The following is a 27,455-nucleotide window of genomic DNA, read 5'->3' as shown; positions in this document are numbered from 1 at the left end:
TAGCTCATAAAGCAGCTTGTGCTTTGGCATTCACTAAATGTGAGCCACTCCAGAGAGAGCATCTCCTTTACTTCACTTGTTGGAGATAAAAATACAAGTATCTGTTAGCTCAAATGGATTTAAGAGAGAAAATTTTATACCAGCAAGGCAAATATATATGGATTTCTTTTTCTTTCTCCTCCACACACCCACATAAATTATAATTACTTCCTTGTAGGTTTTAGTACAATGTTATCCTTTAAATTTTGCTTATTTTTTAACTGTAATAATTATTTCAAATATACTAATTATATATCTTTAGCGGCATTAAATGGAAAAAGAAAAAATATTTCCTCTATTCTTTCAAATGTATAATAAATGTGTTATATCACATTTAATTTTATCCTTAAAAGTACATGTAATATTGGAGAATACAACTGAAAATTATCTATAACTTGGTTTAAGAATCAAAAGCAACCATTCCTGCTTAAGGAGGTTTAGGTTAGTAATTAAAGGAAATGCAGTTGAAATTAATATTGTATTATTAGGTAGAAGACTACACATGCCAGTGTTTATACTTCTTTGATGCAATTTTTAGTTTTCTTATTGATTTAGGGACTGTTAGTTTCATTTATAATAGTTCTACAAGTCTTATACTTGAATTTGATATCATTTATGAGAAACCAAATGAAATTAGACTTATTCATGTATTCATTTGGTTTCTGTTGACATAAATACAGTATACTACTAGAATGCCTTCACCAATAATAATTACCTCAATGTTTTCATTACTAGGTGAAGACATTAACTGAAGAGTGTTCCAACAAGAAAGTATCAATCGATTCACTAAAGCAAAGACTTAGTGTTGCCGTTAAAGAGAAGTCACAGTATGAAGAGATGTATCAGAAAACTAAAGAGGAACTAGAAAAAAAGGTATGCTTTTAGGACATTTTCGCTTACAGATGGAATATAAAAATGTCTTTTTCATTTTTGAAGTTGTCGTTTTTGTCTCCCCCAAACTATGATGAGCTACTTAAATGTTTTAGATAAATACAAAGAACACTTTTATCTCTACAGGACACACTAAGAATCTATTTAACATTAAATGTAGTGCTATATTAGAGAAACAGATTTTGTGTCTCGGTAATTTCTTATAAATGAAAACTATTGTTAATAACTGGCACAAGTTGATATAAATTGTTTAGGTCCACCTAAATGTGCAAACTCATTTAATATCTCCATTTGATGTATGAGATTTATGATTTTTAAAAAGCATAAACTAATTTTGATGATGAATATATAAGAATATGTGCTTAGGATATTTTATTGAAAATAAAAACAACCATCAGTTTTACCCAAATAAAAATAAATACATTAGAGAGAGTCATGAAACCCTTTATCTGACGTGCATAACTGACTCTTCCAAATCTGTTTATGAGATATTTTTATTCTATGTCTTTTGCAGGATTTCAAACTTTCTCTCCTAGTATCAAAAATAAATGAGACTGAATCTGCAATGGCAGAAATTGAAACAGCAGCATCTAAGCATCTTCAAGGATTAGCATTGCAAAGTGAGCAGGCCCTTGAAGGTGCACAGAAGAAACTGGAGATAGCCAGTGAGAAAGTGGAAGAGTTCACCTTATTTGTGAAGGTTTGAATTATTTGTGCCTTACTAACTTGTACTTTTCTTCTGGCAGGGTAGGCAGCGGCCTGCTTCAGATGATTTGGGGAATACTTTGAAGTTTCTTTCTGCTCTCCTAAACCACAAGGCATCTTCTCATCCTACTTGCCACATTGTTCAAAAATTTATCTATAAAAGATTTGTTTTTGTAGCTTGAGTTTAAAATTTTCCATTCTATTATTAATATTCTTTTCTTAATGCCAACTGAGTTGTGAAATTGTAGGAATCACGTAATCAAGGCAGGTATTAAGATGAAAGAATTAGGTAATTTCCATTGTACTGCCCTTTTGAAAATCATCCAAGCAAGAAGAATAAACAGAACCTTGTTCCTTAAAGCTAGGGGACATCTGAACCCCCATCCACATGGAATTGATAGAGGAATGGCAAATGGCTTAGCAGAACAAAAAGAGGACAAGCCCAAGTGCCTGCAAAGGGTGCCCATCCAGAAGCTGTCTGACAGCTGAAGAACCCCAGAAACACTCAGGAGCTGGCTCCACAAGGAACCACCAGAGCAGATGATGGGGGGAGGGCAGATACAGGGCTAGACAGGCCGTTTGTTTGAAAGTTTATAAGGAGCTTTGAAGCCTCTGGTCTGCATTTATGCCCCACACCGTCAGGCAGTATTCCTCCCTCAACCTTCTAGAGAAACCAAGAGGAGCAGCTCTGCTTTCAGAGAAACAAGGTACTGAGAGCTAGGAATCTGGGGACTGCTCCACCCCTTTTAATCCCACTGGGAGTTGTTTACGCCTCTGTTTAGTACCATTTATTCTGACTCGTATTATATTTAGCAAACGGATCTATTGCCACTAGATAGATTCAGAGTTCCTTAAAGTCAAGGACGTTTTTTACTAATCTCTGCCTCCACAACATGTACCATAGCACCTTTCAAATAGCTGGTGCAATAATGACCACTAGCTAATCAAATTAAATTTCCGTTAGGGATGCAAAATTTTAATAATAGTCCTTTGGGCATTTAAATATAAGAGCTGAAACAGTTTGACTATAATGAGAGAGTGTCTCTTTTCTTCCGAAATTACAATGTTCTTTGCTTTTTTTTAAGCAACCTTGGATGAGATTAAGTTCCTCATACTACTTTTATCTTCAGATGGCTTGCATGATTAAAAACTAGCATATCATAGCAGTGGAAATTTACTTAAATATATAAAATATTATCAATTTATGTAATCTTTATAAAATGAAGTTAAACCTTGTCCCACTGTGGAGTAAAATAACATTACCATTGTCTTCTTTCCCAAATAACCCCACCATTATTGGATACATACAATTATACTTGCTGAATATACAGGGTGTCCCCCCAAAATGTATATACACTTTAACAGCTGATAGCTCAATTTTGAAAATGAAATGTATTTTAATAAACACTGCCTTTATAATTATTCAAAGTGTGTATATATATTTTTTAGGACACCCTATATATAATGTATACTAAAGTATATTATTTTATATATATTATTATGTCAGTTTTCTCAAGTAATTTTTTTTCCTTTTTTGGTTTCTCTCTCCTGATAGGTTGGTAGTTTGGCATCTCTTATGCCCCAGTTGAGAAAGGCCTCTGGTCAATATATAGTAGAATTTTCTCAAGTTCCCTTATCCACTTAGGAATTGATGTTATTTATAAGAAATTATATTCCTGGGCTTATAGATTAAATGTAAGATGGCTAATAATCAGATTTTATGTATAATGATATATTCTTCATTCCTCTAAAAATAGGAGCTTACAAGATTTTATGCCAGTGTTAATAGTGCCCCAGTTAGAACAAATCCCTTACTTTGTTTCTTTGGAAATCATAAATACTATAGGAGTTTTTTATTTTAAAAGTATCTACAAAATGAATGAATTATCTCTTTTATCTCTATAATGAAGGTTTCAGCTGGTGTAAAGTCAGACCCATAATGCTTAACTCAGAGAGCCCTGAACGATTGCAGAGTATTAATTTAGTAAACGTAATATACCTTTTCCAGATCTAAAATATAATTTCTTTCCAATGCTCTTGAATAGTCTCACTGTTCAACTTATAAGTACTCTCACTGAATATTGTCAGTAATTCATGATATAAAACTGTTTTTATTATGAATTTTAGCTTCATAAACCTTTGTTTTCTTGTTTTATACTCAGCTTAGGGTTTTACTTGTATTTTTAGCTAAGATGTAAAATATGAAATGCATAATTATAAGATTTATTCAAAATGCTAATCATTGTTTTCCCTGAAATATTCTTTTAATCTGCCCTTTAAAAAAAAAAAAAAAAGAATTAATAACCATCAGTTCTTAAAATAGAAGAATGAATTTTATGATTTGAAGTTTTTGACCTTCATGATAATGTCATGGGTGCTCTTCACATACGTAATTCAGCAAAAATTATTTTTAAAAACCAATTTTTTAATTTATGTCCAAGGATATGAATATTTAATGAATAATATTTAATGATAAAATCTCTAGTTGTTCAAGAGTAACATACTGGTCCTTTGCATTTTTTGGCAACAGATAGTATAGAGTGTATGTACAGATGTCTTAATAGGTACAGTCAAGATTGCTGTAGTTTCGTGGCTTATTAATTTCTTATGTATTAAAGGTAACAGACATGGATAAACTGGTATAAACTGGTTTTAGCACTCTTTAGGAACTTTTCCACTATATTTCAATTTGGTATTTAGATTACCTACATTAGAATCATCTGATTTTATTGCATCTAAATAGAATGCATAACATTGGGCCCCCCCCAAATTTGTTGAATCAAAGTCTCAGTTGGAGTGGGGCCCAATAACCTGCATTTAACAAGTTAACTGATTATTATGCATAATAATACAGTTTTTAAAACACTGTCTCACATTGTTTTTATGAATTTAATCTATATAACAAAATACATATCAGTTTGGTATTTAATAACACCCCTTACCACTCATGGCTTCTAGTGGTAATTTGACATTTGTTTTTCTTAACTGTGTATTTAGGGCCAATGCATATTTGATACTGCCACTAGTTTGGCTGCTTAATCCATTTTTCTAATAAGGAGCCACCAGCAACTTAATATCAAAACCAGAAACGCTGGCAGAGGCTGGATATTTTGTTCTGAGGAATGAGGTGATATCATTCTTCTCTTCCTTGCACCTAAGGCCCTAGGACTAGTAGACATGCTGAGGCAACATGCCATCAGTGGCTTTCTAAATCCTACTGCATTACATCTAAGCTTAAACCTTATTTAAAATTTGAGACCTTTCATACTTTGGCCCTATCCTGCTTAGATTCTAATATTCTTTCCCACTGCTCTCAACTTTCACCCATATTGTGCTCATTGCTGCCTTTGCTCAACTTCTGCTTCTTTCTGGACATACATTTCCTTCTTTGCTCTTTGCTCTAAATCCTTCATATTTAGTTCAGTGCCTTCCTCTTCTCTGAATCCTTTCTTTAACTTTGTAGTTAAGAGGTAAGAGCCCTACTCTGCCAGTCACTAGCTATATTACTGCAGGCAAGTGACTTAATCCTCTGCTCCCCAGTTTCCCCATTTATGGAATGAGTGTAGTAATGGAACATACCTGAGATGAGCATTTACAGAAGTTAATATGGATGAAAAAGCATTGCCCAATATACCAGAAGTGCTATCTAAGCGCCAGCTAGTGGTAGTGGTGCCAGTAGTAGTAGTAGTAGTAGTATGGCTCTCATTTATCTCCTGAATATTTATTTTACGCAACACATAAATTAACATGTAACTGTGAACTCTTGTATTTTTCTTTTTGTTTCAAGTAGATTATAGCCAACGTGGGAGCAGAGACATTGAAATTCATTATCTGCAAAGAACTGACACATAACAGGACTCAATAAATTCTTGAGGAATTGATTTTATATCTGCTTCAAGAATGGCACTGGACAAGTGTACCAATCACTGCTCAGCTTGAAAACTCTGTGGAGGCTAGAGCTGTGCACATTCTCTAATGAGCATAAAGAACGTACATAGTTCCTACAGGGAACGTTATGATCACCAGGACTCATTCTATGCAGAGCTATTAGGGTGTCCTGTATACAAAAGCACTTAATAAATATTATTAGTAGTATTAATAGTAATAATGTTATTCTGGCCCTGTTGTGGAATCTGTGCTCCCTTTAGTCTTTTCATTTATTCATAGGGCACAGCAAGATTACAGAAGAGGTGGAGTGGCCATCTGTTCTAGATCTAGTCTTGAATATGGAATTTCGCCCTGGGGTAAAATCAAGTGCTTTGAGCATCTGGGCTGAATATATGTGGCAGAGTAGAGGCTTTGAATTCTCCTAATAACTGAATAAAACACACAAGGGAAATTTCTAGAAGTATTTGCTCAGTTTGATTGAGCCCTGATATAGGCTTGTTAATGGGCTTGTATGTGAAAGTCATATGCCAAATTCCGTCTTCTCAATGGTTTTTGTTAGCCGTGAAATAAATATCAGCCAAAGAACAACATTTAGCCTGGAGCCTAAATCATTTAATTATCAGTATGTACTTAGTTTGGTGAGATTTAGTGAGATGTTTTGGGCATATAAATTTCCTGCTTCTTTAGTGAGAACATTTGTGGAGCATTTATACTTTTATTTTTATATGTGCAATTATTAATACTTTGGCACACTGATCTAGTCTCTTACGATTTTTTCTGTTCTTTTTTTGCAGCTTTATTGAGATATAATTGACATGTAACATTGTTTAAGTGTAAATATACAATGTGATGATTTGATACATGTATATATTACGAAATGTTTACCACAATAAGGTTAGTTAGCACATCCTTCACCTCATGTAATTACCACTTTATTGTTGTAATTATGATGAGGACATTTAAATATACCCGCATAGCAATTTTCAAATATAGGATACAGTGTTTTTAGCTAGAGTCGCTATGCTGTATGTTAGATCCCTGGAACATACTCTCTTTATGACTGGAAGCTCATACCCTTTGACCACCGTCTCATTTCACTCACCACGCCCCCAGCCCCCAGCAAATAACCATTCTACTCTTTGCTTCAAGAGTTCAGCTTTTTAAGATTCCACATATAAGTGAGATCATAAGGTGACTTATTTTAGTTAGCATAATGCTTTCAAAGTCCATCTGTGTTGTTGCAAATGGCAGGATTTCCTTCTTTTTATGGCTGAACACGGTTCCATTGTGTATATGTACTGCATTCTCTTTATCTGCTCACCTATCGATGGACTCGTAGGTTGTTTCCAGGTCTTGGCTATTGTGAATAACGCTGCAGTGAACATGGGGGCGCATGTATCTCTTTGGAGTCTTGATTTCATTGCCTTTGGATATATACCCAGAAATTAGATTGCTAGGTCATATGGTACTCCATTTTTAATTTTTTGAGGCTCCTCTGGATGTTCTGCATCCACAGTGCTGCACCTGCTTGCTTTCCCCCCAGGGTGCAGCAGGGCTCCCTTTCTCTGCACCCTCGCCATTCGCTGCCGCAGCTGTTTGGTAACAGCCATCCTGAAGGGTGGGAGGTGATACCTCATTGCGGTTTCGATTTGCATTTCCCTGATGATTAATGAGGTTGAGCACCTTTTTATGTACTTGTTGGCCATTTGTTATGTGTTCTTTGAAAAATGTCTATTTAGGTCCTTTGCCCATTTTTAAATTGGATTATTTGGGTTTTTGCTATTGGTTATATGAGTTGTGTGTAGTTTGAAGTCAGGAAATGCAGTGTCTCTGCCTTTGTTCTTTTTAAAGATTACTTTGGCTATTACTTTGGATCTTTTGTAGTTCCATATAAATTTTAGGATTGAGGCAGAGATGCCTCTATCATTGCTACTATCAATACTTGCTTTACAGGTTCAGGAAATGCAAACAGACAAGAAAAATACATAATTATAGGAATGTATACAATCAAACTGATTGTAAATGGCATATTTGTGTACCTAGAAAATCTAAGAGAATAAAATTATAAACTATTAAAACTAACCAGATAATTTGGCAATGAGTTTAAAACAAGGTTAACATACAAAATAGAATATTCTTTACATATAATAATATTTTAAAATGCTATTTTTAAATTTCTATTTACAATAATAAAAAATAACTGTTAAATACCGAGAAGTAAACCTTTCAAGAAATGAAGAACCCTATACAGTACTGAAAGACAAAACTGAACTAAATAATTGGGGAGAAGTACTGTTTTTCTGAATGGGAAGGATCAATATTGCAAACATGAGAATTCATCCCAATACTAATCTAAATGTCAGTGTAATCCAGATAGTGACAAACTGAGTCCAAAAAATAAGTGAAAGAAAAAGAATGAAAATGGCTGAGGAAGGAGAAGAATGTCAGGGAGAGGAGGACTTTCCTTAACAAGCATCGAATGAGGCTGTAAAACTAGTAGATAAAACAGTGTGATTCATGCAGAAATAGTGTGTCCAGCCTGGGGACAGAGCACAGTTCTACCATTTTACTGTCCCACCAAAAGCACACAAGTGTTTCAGTGCCTCCATGCTCTTGCCAACACTTGTTGTCTTCTGTTTTTTAACAGTAGCCATTCTAATGTGTGTGAGGTGATAGCTCATTGTTGTTGTGATGTTTTTCAGTAAGTGAGAAGAATTATATTTTTAAAAAATATTGTTTTCATTGATTTTTTTAGAGAGAAAGGGAGGGAGAGGGAGAAAGAAATGATAAACATTGATCAGCGCATGCCCCCCTGCACGTCCCCCTGCACCCCAGTGTTGGAAAGAATTTGGAGAATAGAGATTTTCATCCATTGTTGGTGATGCAAGATTTGAGGGAAAACTAGAAGTTTCTGATAATGAAACATTCACCTACCATATGACTCAGCAATTCTATTTTAGGTATTTACCCAAAGAGAAATGAAAACATAGGTACACACATACACACAAAATATGTATTCAGGAATATTTACTGCCATTTTATTTCTGATCATCAAGAACTGGAAACAGCCCAGAGGTCCATCTACAAGATAATGGACTAGCAGCCTTATAATTATATAATGAAATACAAGTTGGCAATAAAAATAAATGAACTACTTATGCATATAATAATGTGGATGAATCTCTAAAACATCATTAGTGAAGAATCCAAACACAAAATAATACATATTGTGTGATTACATTTATATGAATTTATGGAACATGCAAAACTAATCTATAGAGAGAAAAAAATACCAGAGAGTAGTTGCCTCTTGGGGCTAGGTTTGGGGGTTGACTTGGAAGGGACACAGCGAACTCTCGAGTGATGGAAATGTTCTTTACTTTGATCTGGGTGTGAGTACCTAGTGTTTTCATTTGCCAAAGCTCATAAAACTATACAGTTAAGACTTACACATCTTGCTGCATATAATTTTTATCTCAAAAAAGTAGTAAAATTAACTATAAATAAATATTGATCTTTGGTTAATGCTGTGTGTAGGGGGAAACTATACAGGTATCTACAACTTCCTTTGAAATGCATCAAGAAAGTAAGGTGGGTCAATGGATAGACAGGTATGTGATAACGCAAGTATAGCAAAACTTAATTGTAGCATATAGGTAGTGGGTACATAGTTGTGTGCTATACATTTCTTTAAACTTTTCTGCACGTTTGAAATTTTTCATAATAAAAGATTAGAGAAAAATGTTCACTTTGGAGAAAAATCCACTTCTCCCCTTCTCTCCCTTGGAACCATACAACAGATAAGGAGAATTAGAAACAAAAATTCAACTCCTTTTTAAAGAAAACCTAGGTCAGAGCTAAAACTCTGTATTTCAAAATACATGGAAGAGCAGTGAAAACCAGGTGAGACTGAAGGCATGCAAAAGGAAGCAGAAATAAGACGGCAAGGGGAGAATACTTAAGTGCTGCAGACCTCTGAAAGGTCAGGCAAATACATACTCTTCAAAGATGGTCACATGAGGTGCAAACCCTGAATCCCGTCTTTGCAGCAGTAGAATGGATCTTCTGTGGTTTGTGACAAGCGCTTCCTAGAAGTGGTTTGTTTTCAACGAGAAGGCAGAACTTAAGGAAGAATTACACAGGCAAGGAGGCAAATCTGTAGGAGGCAACTCTTTTCATAGCAGCCAAGAAAAGAGAGTGCTTACATTGTTAAAAAAAACACACAAAAAACCAAACCATAACAAAAATAACCTCACTAATAGAATTCATCAGAAAACAGTTAAATTCATATGTAAAATTTCACCAGCTTGGAACTTAGTATAGGCCCTTGTGCCACATAACTTTCCTCAAATAGGTGATCCAGGAAAAACTTTTCTCCTTCAAAAACGAGTCCTGGAAAATGAAGCTACACAGTATGTATACAACTATATCAGAGTATGAATGGTGGAAATAAACAGGAAAAGTAAATGGCAGGAAAGGAGTTTCACCACTGATAAGTTGCCACAAAGCAGATTCATACTTTAGTGTGAATTACAAATATTAATGAAATAATTTCCTCTTAAAAGCACATTTAAGGTGGAAGTAAATGTAAGAATTTAGGTAAAAAGACGGTGAAACATAGGAGCAGATGAAAGCAAGTTAACAGACAAAGCAAAGATGAGAGATAAAAATTATCTCAGAAAAAAAAATATTGTTGGTTTCTTATATATGTGTGTATAAATATATTAAAATTATTGTATTTAATTAAAAGAAAAAGAAAAAATTACAGATTCACAGAACAATATGAATAGACCTTTAGAACACCAGAAACAAAAGAAGTCAGACATAAAGGAATATGTGGTACATTATTCCATTGATGTGTCATTTAGAACAAGAAAAAATGGTATAAGATGATGTAAATCAGAACAGTTCCTGTCTGTGTGTGAGAGGAACTGCCTGGGAAAGGCTAAGAGGGAAATGTGTGGATTATGAAGATGTTCTGTATCTTGGGTAGGGTGGTGGCTACATAGATGCAAACAACTGTCAAAGCTCGTTAAACTAAATACTTAAATGTGTGATGGATACTAAGCCAAATTCAGATAACTGCTACCCCATCAGTAAAGAGCAGATAAATCCAGTCTCATTAAAACTACTATAGAACATGGAAAGAGAAAGATCCTTCCAGAATTTTGGAAGAGTGCACAAAATGGAAACCAATCTCCTATTAATGTAGAAATACTAGATAAAATATTAGCAAACAGAATTCACCAGCACAACAAAAAAATAATACATCACAGCAAGTGGAGTTTATTCCAGAAATGCAAAGATAATTCAATACTACAAAAATGATTAATAATTCTGTTAATAGATTTATGATGAAAAATCATGTTTATATGGGTGCTAAAATGGATTTATGACAATTTGATATTCAATTTTTATGAGAAATAAAAGTAAAATTAGTAAGTAGTTAACTACATTAAGCTATATATTATATATTAATATATTAATATATATTTCTTAATATATTAAAATATGGTTCTCAACTCAAAAGTTGGCATAGTATTTCCTAGGAAGTAGACAGACTCCCACTAAAATCAGGAACAAGTCAGGTATACTCATTAGTATTACAATGCAGTATTAGTCAGGAGTAACTTAATCACTGATGCCGTAAGAAAAGGAAGAAATAAAAGGTATAAAATTTGGAAATTAGACAAAATTATCAATATTTGCAGATATGACTCAATTTATAGAAACTTCAGTAAGCTAAATATATAACAGTTTTTATATATACAAACAGTAATCATTATTAGAAGTGCCCTCCCCAAAAGTAAAATGCCCAGGAATAAACTAGATTTAGAAAGAGAAAACCTAAAAATGATCCTCAGAAACAAAGACATAAACAACCAGAAGGGAATACCATGGTCTTTGATTAGGAAGAATGAACATCCTAAAATGTTAACATGATCCAAATAAAATTTAACATGACTCAAGTAAAATTACCAATAAGGTTTTTTTTAGAGGAATGGAATCTAGACAAACCATATCTGAATTTTATATGGAAAACCAAACAAGCAAAAATTACCAAAAAAATAGTTCATTTATTATAAAGCCTCACTAGGTAAAATATGTTCTAATGCTTCATAAATAAAAAGAGAGGTGGAACAGAATAGAAAGTCCAGAAACTGACATAAACACATACAATATCAGTGAGGAAAGGATGGACCTTTTAATAGCTGGTAGTGGGACAACTGAGTTTGAGCTTATATAGTAATTTTCTAAATGATTAGTAATACATAAAAATATTAAAACTGGAAAAAATCATGGTTAGAAAATGTGTTTGTATCTCATTATAGATCATTCGTTTTAAGGTATCACACTAATTTCAAAGGTAAGAAAGGAAAAAGATTCATTGAGTACATAAAAAATTAAAAGTATGTTTCCCTTGGCATAAAACACTATAATTAACTGTCAAAAGAAAAATAGAAAGTATAAAAAATTTTATAGATACATACAACAGGTATATATATATAACTTCCCTAATATATAAAAAATTCCAATAAATCACTAAAAAATAGAAAAAGCCACAAAGAAAGATGATTATTTCTTAAGGCTGATGCTCAACTTTGTTTTTATTAAGAGGAATGAAACTTAAAAATAAAGTGGAAAGACAAAGTACACTGAAATACCAGACTGGTGTTTTGCTAATGGTATGGAGAAAGAAATACTTTGATATAGTCTTTGTGGAGGAATCAACATGGAGAACTGTGTAACAGCTTTCAAAATTACAGTTATACATATGCTTTGATCAGTAATTTCACTTCTAGGGATATATCTTAGAGTTTCAAAATGTATATTTGAGCTCCATTATTTATTGCAACATTGCTTGAACTTGTGAAAAATTGAAAACATCCCAAACATCTAGCTAGTCTGCTCTCAGCTCACAAAGCTAGATGGGACTCTGTCCACTTAGATTAAGGGCTGTCTTTTTCTTATGCACACATAGGCATGGTATGGGCTAGCATTTATTAATTTCTCAAAGGGAGAACTTGAAGGTTTTTGTGAAGCAATCCCAAGATTTTTATGATTTTCTAAATCTTGTATTGTATTGCCAACCCATAATTTAATTGCAGTTTTACCCAACTTTATCAAGTTCTTCCAAAGCATTTCTAATCCAGTTTTAATGAAATAGAAACAACTCTCTTTCTGCAGTCATAATTCATCAGTTTGTGTAATAATTAAATGAATTATGTAACTAAACTGTTACAACTAATATATCCACGTTCAGAAATAAATAGAACTGACTCTTGGCATCACTCAGTTGCTGGAGTAGCTGTGGTCTGGCTTGATGAAAAGGAGCCTGCCTGCCGCAGGGTTCCCCAACCAGGACAGCAGTTGCTGAATCCGAAAGAGGGATTGGAGCACTCTGGTTAATCCAGCAAATTGGTTAAATGGTCATTTAAGAGCGCTTTTACTGCATACTGACAATAAATAGCAATCCATTGTGTTCCAAAATAAATAAAATCAGAGTAATCCTAATAAAAAAAGATTTGCTAGTATATTCACATTTTTCTGTTATGAGCGCTTTAATCTTCATTTATTACTTCCATATGAGCACACATTCTTTCCAATATGTTACAGGCTTTGGTCAAAGAGTTACAAGTTGATGTCCATTCATTAAGGCGACAAATCAGAGAGCTTAAAAAAATCCAGAGAAACAAGGATGCTCGTAAAAGCTCAACTCATAAAGCCCAGACCTTGGCAGCTTCTATCCTCAACATTTCACGATCAGATCTAGAGGAAATACTGGACACAGAAGATGAAGTGGTAAGAGCTTTTAAATATTTACTAATAAAGGGCTTTGGCACATTGAATTTAAGTACATATCTTTATTTGTTTTAGAACTCTTAGAATTTTATATTTAAGGTAATATTAATGAAGGTAAGATTATTAATGCACCAATGAAAGATACCTCAAGAGTATTAACCAACCCAAAAACCTTTAGAGAAATTTAATTGTAATACAGGAAAAAACAAGTCTGTGTAACCTTTAGAACTGCTTGTTATTCAGGTCAGTTATCCTTTCCTGTCTGCTCCATTTTCTTTAATTTAATTAATCATATCTTGTAAGCTAGTATTTTTAATTAAGCCAGTTTGAATGGATTTGGTTAAGCTGGGTCACCATTGATGTGGGGATTCTTTCCTCCTGCGTGAGATTTGAAAACATAGTTAATCTAGTGGCTTTCCTACCTAAATTCAAAATTTTTGTGGGTCAAATTAAAAAAAGATGCACGTACTCCTTTAAATTGGGTGAAATACTCCTGTCCGAGTGGATTAATGTGCGGAAGGTGTAGGTCTTCAGGGGCCTCTCTGTCCCCCCGGGAAGGGCGCTGTGCGTTGACATAGTTACTACCTCAGAAACAGCAGTGTCGCAGCTGCACACGGTCCTCTGTGAACCTGGGGAGGATGCTCAGCCCTGTTCCACTGCTAGGTCTCTGGGATTTAATACATTAATGTTCAGTTTTTCATTGTTTGGAAAGACTAAAGAGCTGATGGCGCCAGCAGCTTCCCAATACATATTTGCTCAGTGAATAAAGAAAATGATAGACTGAAGTGTTTGTGTGAGAACATCCTCTAGTCCTGCAGCAGCTTCTCGAAGACCTGGAGTAGAGAAGAGCTACAACTGGCAAAAGTTTTTAACCTGCCAAGAATTCTTAGAAAGGAGGTCAGAGGAATCCTACAGAGGTGATTTTCATCCTGTGGGTGAATAGGATAGTGAATTATGAGTTTCCTCTTTTCATCACCCTGTCCACAATGTCTCTGGCTTTCTATAGAATTCTGAATTTTGAAACACAGAGCATTATCAGAGAGAGCACCAAATATAAGACACACAGGAAACAATAGTATCTCTAGCAAGGGTGTTAGCTATAACTTATTATAGACATTGATTAAAAATTTGTTGATTGGTGATGAGAAACCTAAAAAAAGTTAAGGCTAAGGCCCCACTGCTGCCTCAGAGTTTTAAAACAAGCAGATTTAGCAAAACCCCACCAGTGTGTATGTGTTCGTGTGTGCATATGTGAACACACAGATACATATTCTGGAAGATAGGACCCCGCCTTTGTGTGGTCTCAAAAGATGTCTTCTCTGGGCTGGGTTACAAGTTAGAAAAAGCACCCCCTCTGACTGGACAGGTTAAAAAAAGATCTCTTTACAGTCCCAAAGAGTAGATGACACACTGCTATGAAGAAGTGGCTCCTGCCTCTGGGCAGATGCAGTCTAGAGCCAGAGAACACAGCACTGCAGTGTGCATATCACACAAGCTTGAATGGAAGGCCTGCAGGAAGGGAAAGGACTCCAGTAGAAACACACTGTGCTGAGGAGGATCCACACACCTTGACATATTTGCTATATGTAACTGTAGATCAGAGCCTGCTTAAACTGATCCCTGCATCTTTCAGAGGTCTGAAGAGTTGAGTTTGACTTAGCCAAGCAGAGCCCAAACCACCTGACTTATATTCTTTAAGCTATACATCAAACTCTAGTAAATTCATGTGAAAAACTGAGACAGCCTAGGTGAAGTGCCTACCCTGACACCTGGCATACAGTAAAGTTCAACAAATGTTTGTTTCCCGAGCCGTTCCTGTTTTGAAAAGTATTTTTTGGTAAACTGACTATGAGTTTAGTAAATAATCAACTGAACATATGAGTATATTACACTTTCAGGAATATCTTACCTTGATAATTGGTGAGTTGAAAATATTTAGTGACTTTCAGTACTTTAAGTTGGAGTGTCTGTCCCTTGCCTATCAGCTAGTTGTTGGATATTTTAAACAAGCATTTTAATACACCAGAGCCATTCCATACTATATTTTGTTTTTAATTGTAACAATTATTCTTTAGTTACCTATTGACAAGTCAGATCCTTGAGTATAACGTTGTATGTATCTTACAAGGGTCACTTGTAAATAATTCTTCTACACAGCTCCATCTTGTTTTTCATTTTATTTCAATCACTTTCACCTCCACCACAGTCCCTACCTTGAGCTCCACTGTGAAGGCAGAAATAAAATATCACTGAATTACATTGTGAATATAGAAATACACATGTATGTAAATATTTATAAGTTAAATAGTAGAGAGCATGGATTTGAATATTCTCTGCTCTTGAAAGAGGCTGCTCTTTGTTGAACCCAGTTCTACTGACATCTCTCTAGATTTAGTCCATGTCTAATAGTATGAACTGCTTTGTTTAAATACAGTTAACACCCGTGTGTTTATTCGTCTCCCTTAGGAACTCACAAGGACAAAGGCAGATGCGGAAAACGACAGGGAGTGGCTGTTGTACATTCAGAAGCTTCTTGAAGGACAGGTATTTCATTTTCTACTTCCCATGTGAAAACATCTAGGTAGGAATTCCAAGCCTTACATTTTTACTAGGTGTCTAACTTTTTGTAAATACTTACACATTATTTGCTTCTGTTAGGTGCAGAAGTATTCCGACAGGTAGACTGGAAAGTTAACCCTCTATTTGTACTTCTGCACTTAACACACGAAACAGATGTGTTGGGAAAGAGCCAACATGGGTCTTCACAAATGGATTAATTAAATTATTGAGCCAACCTCTCTGCTTGCTAGACTGAAAAGGATCCATTCTCTCAGCCCTCATAGGAAAAAGAGATTCTTTATTATGTGTCTTTAAAGTTAGTAGTTGATATGGACACCTGAGGAGTTCATGGGTTTCGGTGACCTTTTGCTATGGACCTGTTTCCAGTCAATTCATGTTTTCCTCGCAGCCAGACAGCTGTTTATTACTGTGTCTTCCTGCATTCTCTACAATATTTTCTACTGAGACCTCGAGCAGCTTGTTAGTGGGAAGTAAATATTGATTTGGCATCCTGTCAATGCAGAAAGAATGAAAAAATTTCCACCAGAGGCCCCTCAAACATTTTCCTATCGACATTTTCTGGGCCGAGTGGAAAGCTGCATAGAGGATGACAAGGCCAAGACGAGCGGAGGTCCCGGAGGGGTCTGTTGAGACTGCTGCTGTGACCTGTGTGATACTTTTTCTTCCCTTTCAAGTAGTTTTTTAATACACATAGAGTCTGCTGGGAGGCGCCCCTCTTGTAAGTGATCAAGGGCAGTTTATTGGCAGGTGAGAGCCTTGCTTTTCTAGTCAGAGCCAGCTTTTGTTTTGACATCACTGACAGCATGTAATGTATTCTAAAACTTTTTCATTATAGTTTGTTTTGCTCAACCTAATTGTTTATTTTAAAAATGAAATGGAATAGAAACAGCTAAAACATATTTCTCAAAATGGCAAAAATATTATTGTCCTGTGAGTTTTAGAAAGTTGTAAATGTTTCTATATGAAGGTTAAAAGTAAAAGCTGACATAAAATGAAAATTATTTTACATTTATATTAACAAATAGACTTCTCTATGCTTTTAAAAAAGCCAAGAGTAAATAAATAATGTATGAACTATTCATATTTTTAATATCAGTTTTATGCATTTTGAAATTGTATTCAGAATCTCTTCAATAGTAATAGAAGGTGGTTGGCAAGCTTGGTCTTACAGTTGTTGAAGTGCAGACGTGCAGGTACTAAACATAGCTTTCTATGATGACAACTTGCTTTTGAGAAGAAATGCCATTTGTTAATCATATCTCATGCCCAGCACGAGCACCCAGCCCAGTGTCTGGCAGATCAAAGGAATCCAATAATGATTCTTATGGGGGTTTTTTCAGCTAAAAAGAATAAAAATAAACTTTTAAATGATTTTTTTTAATGTTCAACTTGTAAAAATGACCCTTCAATATGGAAATTTTTATCATCAGTTATGAACATAAAAATAAAAAATCTATATGTATAAATCTTTATTACATTTTACAAAAGCTAAATTGACGCCAGGCCTGGGTTTTTTTGACTCACACATGGAGACAGAGACACACATTCTACGTGATCTGGATGTACACTTACTCTGGCCAGTTAGTGTAAAAAAATCCTGTTGAAAGTGGCATTAGACTGCTTAATACTGTAGTTTGATATAGTGCCTTTTTGTGCCACTGAGCCTGGACTCTGGAATATAATTGCCTGGCAGTATTGATTTAATTGCCCGGGTTTATTTGTGGACTCCTAATTATTGACTGAGGTAAATTTAATTGAGCAGCCTTTATGAACACTGGGAAACGCTGCTGTTGCTGTAACACGTAATGAACTGCAGCGTGTGCCTTTAGATCATTTTTCAAGCTAATTTTATTCCACTGTGACAGCATGATAACATTTAAAAAGTCAAAGACTTTTTATTTTTATTACTGACATAGGTGGTTTTGCTGATGTCTTTGAATTTTGTGAGAAAAAAATAGAAACTTCATTTGTTGCACTTGATGTCACTTTATACTAATTATGCCCAAGAGAAAAATCTATAAAATGGAAAACGTCTCCTTTTTTCTAGCCAGTTTTCTTCTCTCTCTACTCCAGCAATTACATTTGTCCTGAATTTTAGAAAAGGTTTCCTTTGTCCACCATTTTTTTAGAGCCTCATTGATGCTCACGGGATTGTGTGAGCAAAGTGTAAATATGCTCATTCATATGCTTTATTTTGTTTATGGCATACAGCTTCATGCAGCTGAGGTTTCGTGATCTTTAAGCTGGTGGATAATTGTGTACATACATCCCTGAAATAAATACTAAACAATTCATTGTTGATACTTGATTATTAAAATATTTTGAAGATAAAATTATAGAAAAACTTTACTTTGATGTCCTCCCTCCAGGTTGGGTGCTTTATGTCAGTGGTTTTCAGTCAGTGTGCTACAAGAATTGTTAAAACATGCAACACCTGACTGTTTAGTCAGGGACACTGACCTCTTTTCTCTTAGATTGTCAAATGAAAAAATGACAGCAGCCAACACAGCAATAACCCTCTGGCGTGAATGCCCTTTCTTGAGCCATAAATATATAGGTCATATCATAGAGTTGCATCTTATTGGTCATGTCTCATAATAAGGTTGCATCTGATTGGTTGATTCTTGCTAACAGAAATCCTTATATACAGGTACAGGCACTTGATTTTTTTTAAAAAAATCATTTTGGAGCAAAAAGGGTAGATAATTATAATTATTTTTTTGGTAAATCAATTAAAATTATATCTAAGTTTTGTCAGATGGCAAAAAATATATTTTTTGGCGTGCTGCAGAATTTCAGTAATTAGTTCATGTGTTCCACGAGATGAAAAAGGTTGAAAATCACTGCGTTATGTAATAGAATTCTGAGATCATAGGAGCTGATCTAGTCTTGTAGTTTTATCTTTTGTGTAAGGGTTAGGCCACAGAATTGTTTCCTGTTAAAGAAACTTTTCTCTACATTCATTTATTGAAAATTTATATTGGTAAAATATTAACCACAAAATAAAAAGCTGTTCTGCCATGTGGCAATATGTGACTACACAATAATACAATACCTACTGCTATTGTCAGCCAGAAGTGCATGAGAACTAAAAGGTCGAAAATCTTAACTTACCTATATTTAAAACAGAATGCAAATATATGTTAGTATTTCACATACTTCTGATGCAGTTGGTAGTTTTATGTATTTGGTTTTTATCTACACCTAACCTTTATCCTTACAGGTTTCTAGTAATAAGAATCAAACTGAAAAAAAAACACACACCCTCTAATATCTACTTTCATTTTTTTTTTTAAATATATCTTTATTGATTTCAGAAAGAGGAAAGGAGATGGAGAGAGAGAGGTAGAAACATCAATGATGAGAGTCATTGATTGGCTGCAGCCCGCAACCCGGGCATGTGCCCTGACCGGGAGTCGAACCCTGATCGCCTGGATCCTAGGTCAACGCTCAACCACTGAGCCATGCCCAGCCTGGCTCTACTTTCATTTTTTAAGACATAACTGCCTTAATTTCTTTGAACATGTTTTCTTGTATTAATCTCTCTTTTTACATTAATATGTTTTTTAAAACAATTTATGGCAGAAGACAAAAAGCAAATTAATGGCTATAATAGGATGGGAGTACTCCCAAATTAGTTTTTTGTAGTTTAGTGAATTGGAGAAAGAACAGAGATAGGAAAAGTAGATCTGAAAAAAACTACAAAAGCTTCTGAGTAAGAAAAGGATGTCATCAGAGCTCTGTTTAGAAGAATACGTGAGGTCAGCATGAGGCTGATTTGGAGGAGAAGAGACTTGGAGCAAGAAGGTAGCGTAGGCAAAGGGCAGTGAGGGCCTGCACGTGCCCTAGCCATCGAAACAATGAGATAGATGCAATCCTCCTTGCGGTGACCGATTCAATGGCAGAAATGAGATGAGATGAAGGGGTCAGGAGGCAGAAACCAAAGGTGGTTAAGTTTAATGCCCTACATGATGAGAAAGAAGATGATAACTTTAAGAGTCTTAGGGACCAAAAGAGGTAGATCAGATTTGGTAGGAAGAGTACGTCACTAATTGAAGCCATAGAAAATTTAGTAGGTATGTGTTTCATTAACAATATTTCGAGGACTCATGATTTGCCATGAATTCTGCCCAGTCTTCTGTGTGGCTTAGCTCAGTGAAATTTAACTATTTAAGAACACATTTCAAACTTCTACAACTCAGCAACAAAAAGAAAAAAAATTGATTTGAATAGACATTTCTACAAGAAGATATAAAAATAGCCAATAAGTACATGAAAGGATGTTCAATATTATTAGCCATTAGGAAAATGAAACCCAAAAACCAAAATGAGATATGTTCTTAAAACCCAGTAAGATGGCTGTAATAAAAAGGACAGATAATAACGAGTGCTGACGAGGATGTGAAGAAATTAGAACCCTCATGCCTTGGTGCGGGGGATGTAAAGTAGTGCTGTCTCTGTGGAAAACAGTCTGGCAGTTCCTCAAAAAGTTAAAGATGGGGATTATATGACCTATCAGTCAACTCCTAGGTATTTACCCAAGAGAAATGAAAATATATGTCCATACTAAAACTTTTACCTGAATGATCATAGTAACATTATTCATAATAGCTCAAAAATGGGAGAAAACCAAAGGTCAGTCAACTGATGAATGGATAAAAAATGTAGCATGTGTGTACATGGAAAGAACTGACACATGCATACTACAGCATGGGAACCTTGCAAACCTCATGCTAAGGGAAAGAAGCCATATTCCAAAGGCTACAGATAGTATGGCTGCATTCATGTGAAATGTCCAGAATAAGCACATATATCAGACAGAAAGTAAATTATGGTTGCCAGGGATGGGGTGAGATGGAGAATAGCTACTAATGGGTAGAGGGTTTGTTCTTGGGGTGATGAAAGTGTTCTGGAATTAGATAGTGATGATGGTCACACCACCTTATGAATATACTAAATGCCAATGAATTATACACTTTAAAACGGTGAACAATATGTTATGTGAATTATATTTCCATCTAAAAAATGAATTCCTTACCCTGGCCAGTTTGCTCAGTGGTTAAAGCGTCAGCCCACAGACTGAAGGGTCCTAAGTTTGATTCCGGCCAAGGTCACATACCTGGGTTGCAGGCACCATCCCTGGCCCTGGTCAGGGTGCATGCAGGAGGCAACCAGTTGATGTGTCTCTCTCATATCCATGTTTCTCTCTCTCTCTCTCTCTCTCTCTCTCTTCCCCCTCACCCCTTCCACTCTTCTTGAAAAGCAATGGAAAAAATATCCTCAGGTGAGGATAAAAAAAATTAATTTCTTAATATGAGATACATTGAAAGAGAAAAAAGAGAATACATTTAAAAGTAAATTCACCCCAGAAAATTCCTGGACTTGATGGCTTCACTGTTGAATTTTACCAAATATTCAAAGAAGAATTAACACTTACCCCTCCTCAGACTATTCAGTATATTCAGTAGATTTAATATATTGGAAGACCAACCTCATTTTACTAGGCCAGCATTATCCTGATTCCAAAACCAGATAGACACTACAAAGAAAGAAATTATAGGCCAATATCCCTGATGAGCATAGATACAAAAATCCTCAACAAAATATTAGCAAATTGAATTCAGCAATACATTAAAAAGATCATACACCTCCCCTCTGAGATTTGTCATATATTAAGAGGCAGTATCAATTTCAGTAAAATAGAGGGACATCTTATGTGTAAACTGAAAGAAAATGAAATAAAATAATTTAACTCATTTATTCATAGTTATGGCCAGTAGACAGAAATTCAAATTCAAATGCATTTAAGGCAATCTTTTCTAATGCTGGGGGACACAGCATATGTGAAATAAGAACTTTATTGAATTTAAATTTTATTTTTCAATTACATTTTGCATTCAACATTATTGTGTATTGGTTTCAGGTGTACAGCATAGTCGCTAGAAAATCATACATTTTATAAAGTGTTCCTCCAATATTTCAGGGACCCACCTGGCACCATACATAGTTATTGCAATATTGTTGACTATGTTCCCTATGCTTTGCTTTACATCCCTGGGACAGTTTTGTAACTACCAATTAGTAATTCTAATTCCTTCACCTTTTTCACCCAGCCCTCCAAACACTTCCCCTCTCGCATTCTTCAGTCTGTTCTCTATATTTATATCTGTTTCTATTTTGTTAGTTTATTTTGTTCTTTACATTCCTTATATAAGTGAGATCATATGGTATTTGTCTTTCTCTGACTGACTTACTTCACTTAGCATAATACCCTCTAGGTCCATCTATCTGTTGCAAATGGTAAGATTTCATTCTTTTTCCAGGCCGAGTAATATACCATTGCAACGCATACCACCACTTTTTTATCCACTCATTTACTGACAGGCACTTAGGTTGCTTCCATATCTCCGCTATTGTAAATGATGCTGCAATAAACAAAGGAGTGCATACGGTCTTTCAAATTAGTGTTTCTGGTTTCTTCAGATATATTCCCAGAAATGGAATGTCTGGGTCATAAGGCAGTGCCATTAATTTTTTGAGAAAACTCCATGCTTTTTCCCCACAGTGGCTGCACCAGACTGCATTCCCACCAGCTTCTCATTTCAACTCCGAACATATTCACTCTCTTGCTTTCTGTGTCACACTTATACACACTCACACTCTCACAGTCATCCTGTCTTACGCACATAAACCTACACACTCAGTTACCCACACAATTTCTCACATGTAGCTGAAATAGCAAAAGCTTAAAATTCTCCATTCAGAGGGTTGCTGGGATTTTTTTTAGATTTAACAATTTCAAGCCTATTTGCATGTTTCCAGAAAAAACACACACATGTGGTTAAAAGTTAAAAGGTGAATTTTATATTATGTGTATTTTATTCCTATAAAAAATTGGGGAAAATAATGAAAGTAAAACAAGTTACAGCCTTTGCCGAAGTTTGAGAATAGCAAATACTGCCTTCTCTGTGAGTCAGTTTTCGGCAGAACTCTGAGATAGATGATGATGATGATAGATAGATAGGTGATAGATAGATAGATGATAGATGATAGATAGATAGATAGATAGATAGATAGATAGATAGATAGATAGATAGATAGATAGATAGATGATAGATATAAAACCAGAAAAATAAACATTTAAGACATATAATATACATACATATGTGTGTGTGTGTGTGTGTGTGTATTTGTATATATATCCAGGAAAATAAACAACGTTTAGGACTCTTGGCTCAAAATTCAGTGCCAAATTTAAATTATAAATTGTTTCTCCTGATAGCATTCTTGGCTGTTTAATCTTTTAATTATAAGCTAACAGAGTATATCCTATCCATTTAAATGTGTCTATAATATACATATATAAATACATAATGTATATGTATACATGGTGTATATAAATATTGATTTATACTAAATTTTGCCCCATTCATTTTATTTATTTATTTTAATCCTCACCTGAGGATATTTTTTCCATTGCTTTTCCAGAGAGAGTAGAAGAGAGAGCGAGAGCGATCATGATCGACGTGAGAGAGACACATCAATTGGTTGCCTCTTGAATGTGCCTCGACTGAGGCCAGGGATCGAGCCTGCAACCGAGGTATATGCCCTTGGCTGGAATCAAACCCAGGACCCTTCAGTCTGCAGGCTGACCACTGAGACAAACTGGCCAGGGTTGCACTATTCATTTTATAACAGTCCAACTGCATTGGCCTTTCTTAAGTCTCACTGAATCATATCTTTTGTAAAAGCAGGTGTAAAACATAAAATTTAATATCTTCACTTTCAGTAAGACTCAAGCTAGATTAAAGTCAATTTGTATTTTTTAAGCACTATCTTTTTTGATAATAGTTTTCAAACCAAAAACAAGAATAAAAATGGTTAGAATGTTAATCTTGTCCTGTAGGTTTAAAAAGTTACCCTTATTTTAATTTTTTTCTTTCAACACAAAAATTTTTAATTTTATATTATTAGGGAATACATTCCAGTTAGTGCTGGTGCTCTAGGTTATATAAGTATGTTTTCCAGTCATGGTCTTTAGGCTTTGTTATGTTTCCCAGGTGGCTCTCAACGTCTCCAACCATCATTCATATCTTACCTTTATACAGAAACACCTCTAAATGAAGCCACAATCTGTAAGTGTAAGTGATGAGTTTGAGATTGTCAGTGGCTAAAGGCAAACATCAGTAGTGTGTCCATATAAGAGAACCTGGAAATCTGTGTGAAATCAGGGGAAATCCTGCAGGAATAGAAATCACCTTTTTTAGCAGGGACAGCCAGAAGCACTAGGAAGATTCCCTCTAAGACTGCAGTGCCGACCAGCAAAACTCTCCTTTGTCATTCTCATGCACTAGTTGAATTTTTGTAGTAAGAAATCTCACAGTGTCACCCCTTTACCTTTTCCTTTTTCCTCTTGTACTGAAGAGCAAGCTTGTGTAACTGCACTGTCATCACCAGGGGCATCGCTTCTTTTGGATGCAAAAGAAAGAAGTCAGGCAGGCTTTCTGGGCTTCGTAGTCCCTGGCTTGTGCCGTCGGAAATGAAACGCGAGGCAGCGTAATTGTTGGGTTTGTTGTTTAAAATAGATTTGAAAGGGCAGGAACCATTCTGGTTGGCTTAGCTAACTGCAATCACCTTAGCTGAGCCTAGTGGAGCTGAGCAGAGCTGGCAGCTCATTCAGAGGGTGTCTTGGCTCAGGTGACACGGTGGGTGGTCACCCAGGCACAAAAAAGGACCTGATGCTACTTCCCTGTTGGGAAGGGGTCTGCATGAAAAGCACTCTCATTAATATAGTCAGGAAAACAAACTTAGCCTTTCCCTGGTTAATCAGAAGGACAACTCCAAGAAGTGACTTAATGAACTTCTGAGTTCCGTCTGTGAGCCTAAATAGCTGGGAAGAGAATCCGAGGGAGTCCACAGGCCAGGGGCGGTCCTTGGGCGCTTTTCAAACACAAAGAGCTGGAGTTCTGCTGGCAGCCGGTGAAGCAGAGGGAACGATAAAACTACTAGGAAAGTTTTATAAATTATGAAATTTAAAAATATACTCTACATTTCATAAACTCAGCAGTTTGCAACATGTGTATTACACTTTGATATGCCAAACAAACTTTTCTATAACAACTTAATCAATGGGTATACTTTTGCCATTTTTTTCCTCTGAAATTTTACCCTACGACTCGGGCTGTTCAGCTCTAACACAGACAAGGGTATTGATAGTTCTCTCTCACTCCTTCATGAGTGATGAGCAGACAGCACTACTTCCGCGGGCCTGCGGGCCCTGGAGAGGACTGTAACCTGCTATTGATCAGCTGATTGAAGATAAATGGCTTCGCTGCTTGTATTGCAGATTACATCATTAACATGGTCAGTAAACCATGAATTGTTCAATAAGGCGTTTATCTTTTTTCATTTTACTCCAGCTCTTTTATCATTTTTATTGTAAAAGACAAAATTACCCACACTAACCAGCAAGATCAGTTGAAAAGAGACCCAGTAAGGTACCATTATGGTGCAAAGTTGCAGACAGCTGAGTTCTAATGGTTTAATGATATTTAGTATATTTTTTTGAACTGAAGAAAATATGGAGTTTTGATAACCTTTTTTTCCCCCTGTGTTTCTCTTACAGCTTCCTTTTGCCTCATATTTACTAGAAGCAGTACTGGAGAAAATAAATGAAAAGAAGAAACTGGTTGAAGTATATTTCACAATTATGAAAGATATTAGATGATATTATAATGGAGAACTTTTTTCAAATGTGAAAACTTTGTATGTGGTGTGATTGGAAAACATTAGTTGAGATCCTGATACAGTATCTGCTCCACCTATCAATATTCAGGTTCAATACCAAAATAGAAGTCCCTGAAACTAATTAATTGCTGAGCAAGTGAAAATAATTAAGTGCATGGCCATTTAAAAGGAAGTAGTGTAGCATTTGATTGTTGAATACAAATGTTGCCACAAATCAATGCAAACTTAAAAATTATTTTCCTTCTAGTGCATTAGAAGAAATTAGAACAAGCTTGACACACTCAAATTGGGCTGAATATAAAAAGAAAAAGATGTCAACTGAGGATTTAATCTTTGAAGTTTTATAAAGGAACTAGGCTTTTAATAAAACTGCTATAAATGGCCTTAAATCGTCAAGTGAGCAAAAACATTTGTATTATAAGCAAATATAACATGAAGCAGCATAACTTAAGGATGAGCATTTAGTGAAGTAATTTGTGTGGTCCAACTATATTTGGTCTCAATATTCTGGATCATATAAGAGATACTGTATTTTCCTAGCACTATTTGACAAAAATAAAAACATTTTCTCCTCTCTTTTTTTAAATTCATAATTCTTTGTGTGGTCATATAAATTAGCAAGGACCACAAATCCAGTGTATAAAATTAGGCTAGATCTTATTGTAGTCAACTAATGAGAGTTAGATTCTTAACAGTGATGTCTTCCTGTCTGGTTCCTTTATATATATATATCTTTATTGATTTCAGAGAGAGGAAAGGAGAGGGAGAGAGAGAGATGGAAACATCAGTGATGAGAGAGTCATTGATCGGCTGCAGCCCACAACCCGGGCATGTGCCCTGACTGGGAATCGAACCCCGATCGCCTGGATCCTAGGTCGATGCTCAACCGCTGAGCCACGCCCGGCCGGGCTGTCTGGTTCCTTTAATTCACCAAACTTGCATGTTCCTCCAGTCTTTACCCTTGTTACCCTCTTTCTCCGTACTTAACTTTCTCACGACTGGCTCCTTCTCACGGTTCAGGTTCATGTTAGGTATTCCTTCAGAAACACAGTCCCTGGCCACCTTACTATTTAATTTCCTTTATAACAGAAAAATGATCTACTTTATCTGCTCACTTGTTTTGTTGCTATTTCCCCCCACCTTAAGAATAGGTCCCATGCGGTTAAGGCAGAGGCACCTGCCACCTGTTTTTGTGTGGCCTATAGGCTAAAAATGGTTTTTACATTATCCAGTGTCTTTTTTTAAAGGTGAATAATGTTTTGTAGCATGTGAAAGTTATATGAAATTCAGATTTTAGTGTCTATCAATAAAGTTTTATTGGAACCCAGCGATGCTCCTTCCTTTGCACGTTGTTCCTGGCTGCTCTCACTGCCGCAGTCGAGGTGAGCGGCTGCAGCAGAGACCGGGGACGGTGCCCCCCACTCTGCACTGCTGCCTGGCGCACCGCAGGTCCAGGTGACACAGAGCTTGGCAGCACGCCGAGTGCCCAGACACCACCCCACTGCGGTTTTAAAAATACCAGCGTGTACCCATCATGTCAAAACAGGAGGGAGGAAGATGGCTCAGATGTCACACGTTTAAGGCGTACTGGAGTGTGGATTATTTTGCTATTGAGCTGTGGCAAAGCGTGGCATTTATTATACAGTGACACTGTACCTATGCTAACAAGAGTTCAATATATGTTGACATTACTTAACCATAGTACATTGTTAAAATCAGGACATTGCCATAGATCACATATGAATTTGACAAGTTTTTACATTCACTTTTTTTGAGGGGTGTAGTTTTAGGAAATTTTGTCA

At 35.6% G+C, this 27,455-nt stretch overlaps 1 protein-coding gene across 3 annotated transcripts in view; it reads left to right on the top strand.

Moving 5' to 3' along the window:
• CNTLN (centlein) overlaps positions 1-26,970 on the top strand; it is a 188,552-nt gene extending 161,582 nt beyond the window's left edge. For all 3 annotated transcript variants that reach the window (XM_087822644.1, XM_087822643.1, XM_016214503.2), the window contains exons 22-26: positions 775-912; positions 1,445-1,630; positions 13,141-13,326; positions 15,793-15,870; positions 25,532-26,970. In XM_087822644.1, the coding sequence (XP_087678770.1) occupies positions 775-912; positions 1,445-1,630; positions 13,141-13,326; positions 15,793-15,870; positions 25,532-25,633 (690 nt within the window). In that variant the 3' untranslated portion in view covers positions 25,634-26,970. The remainder of the gene's footprint in view (positions 1-774; positions 913-1,444; positions 1,631-13,140; positions 13,327-15,792; positions 15,871-25,531) is intronic.
• Positions 26,971-27,455: the final 485 nt, after the last annotated feature.

This window comes from Miniopterus natalensis, chromosome 12 (assembly GCF_054644295.1).
Source record: "Miniopterus natalensis isolate mMinNat1 chromosome 12, mMinNat1.hap1, whole genome shotgun sequence".
Classification (NCBI taxonomy): domain Eukaryota; kingdom Metazoa; phylum Chordata; class Mammalia; order Chiroptera; family Miniopteridae; genus Miniopterus; species Miniopterus natalensis.
Note: the sequence above shows the minus strand (reverse complement) of the source record. Positions and strands in the feature narration are given on the sequence as shown.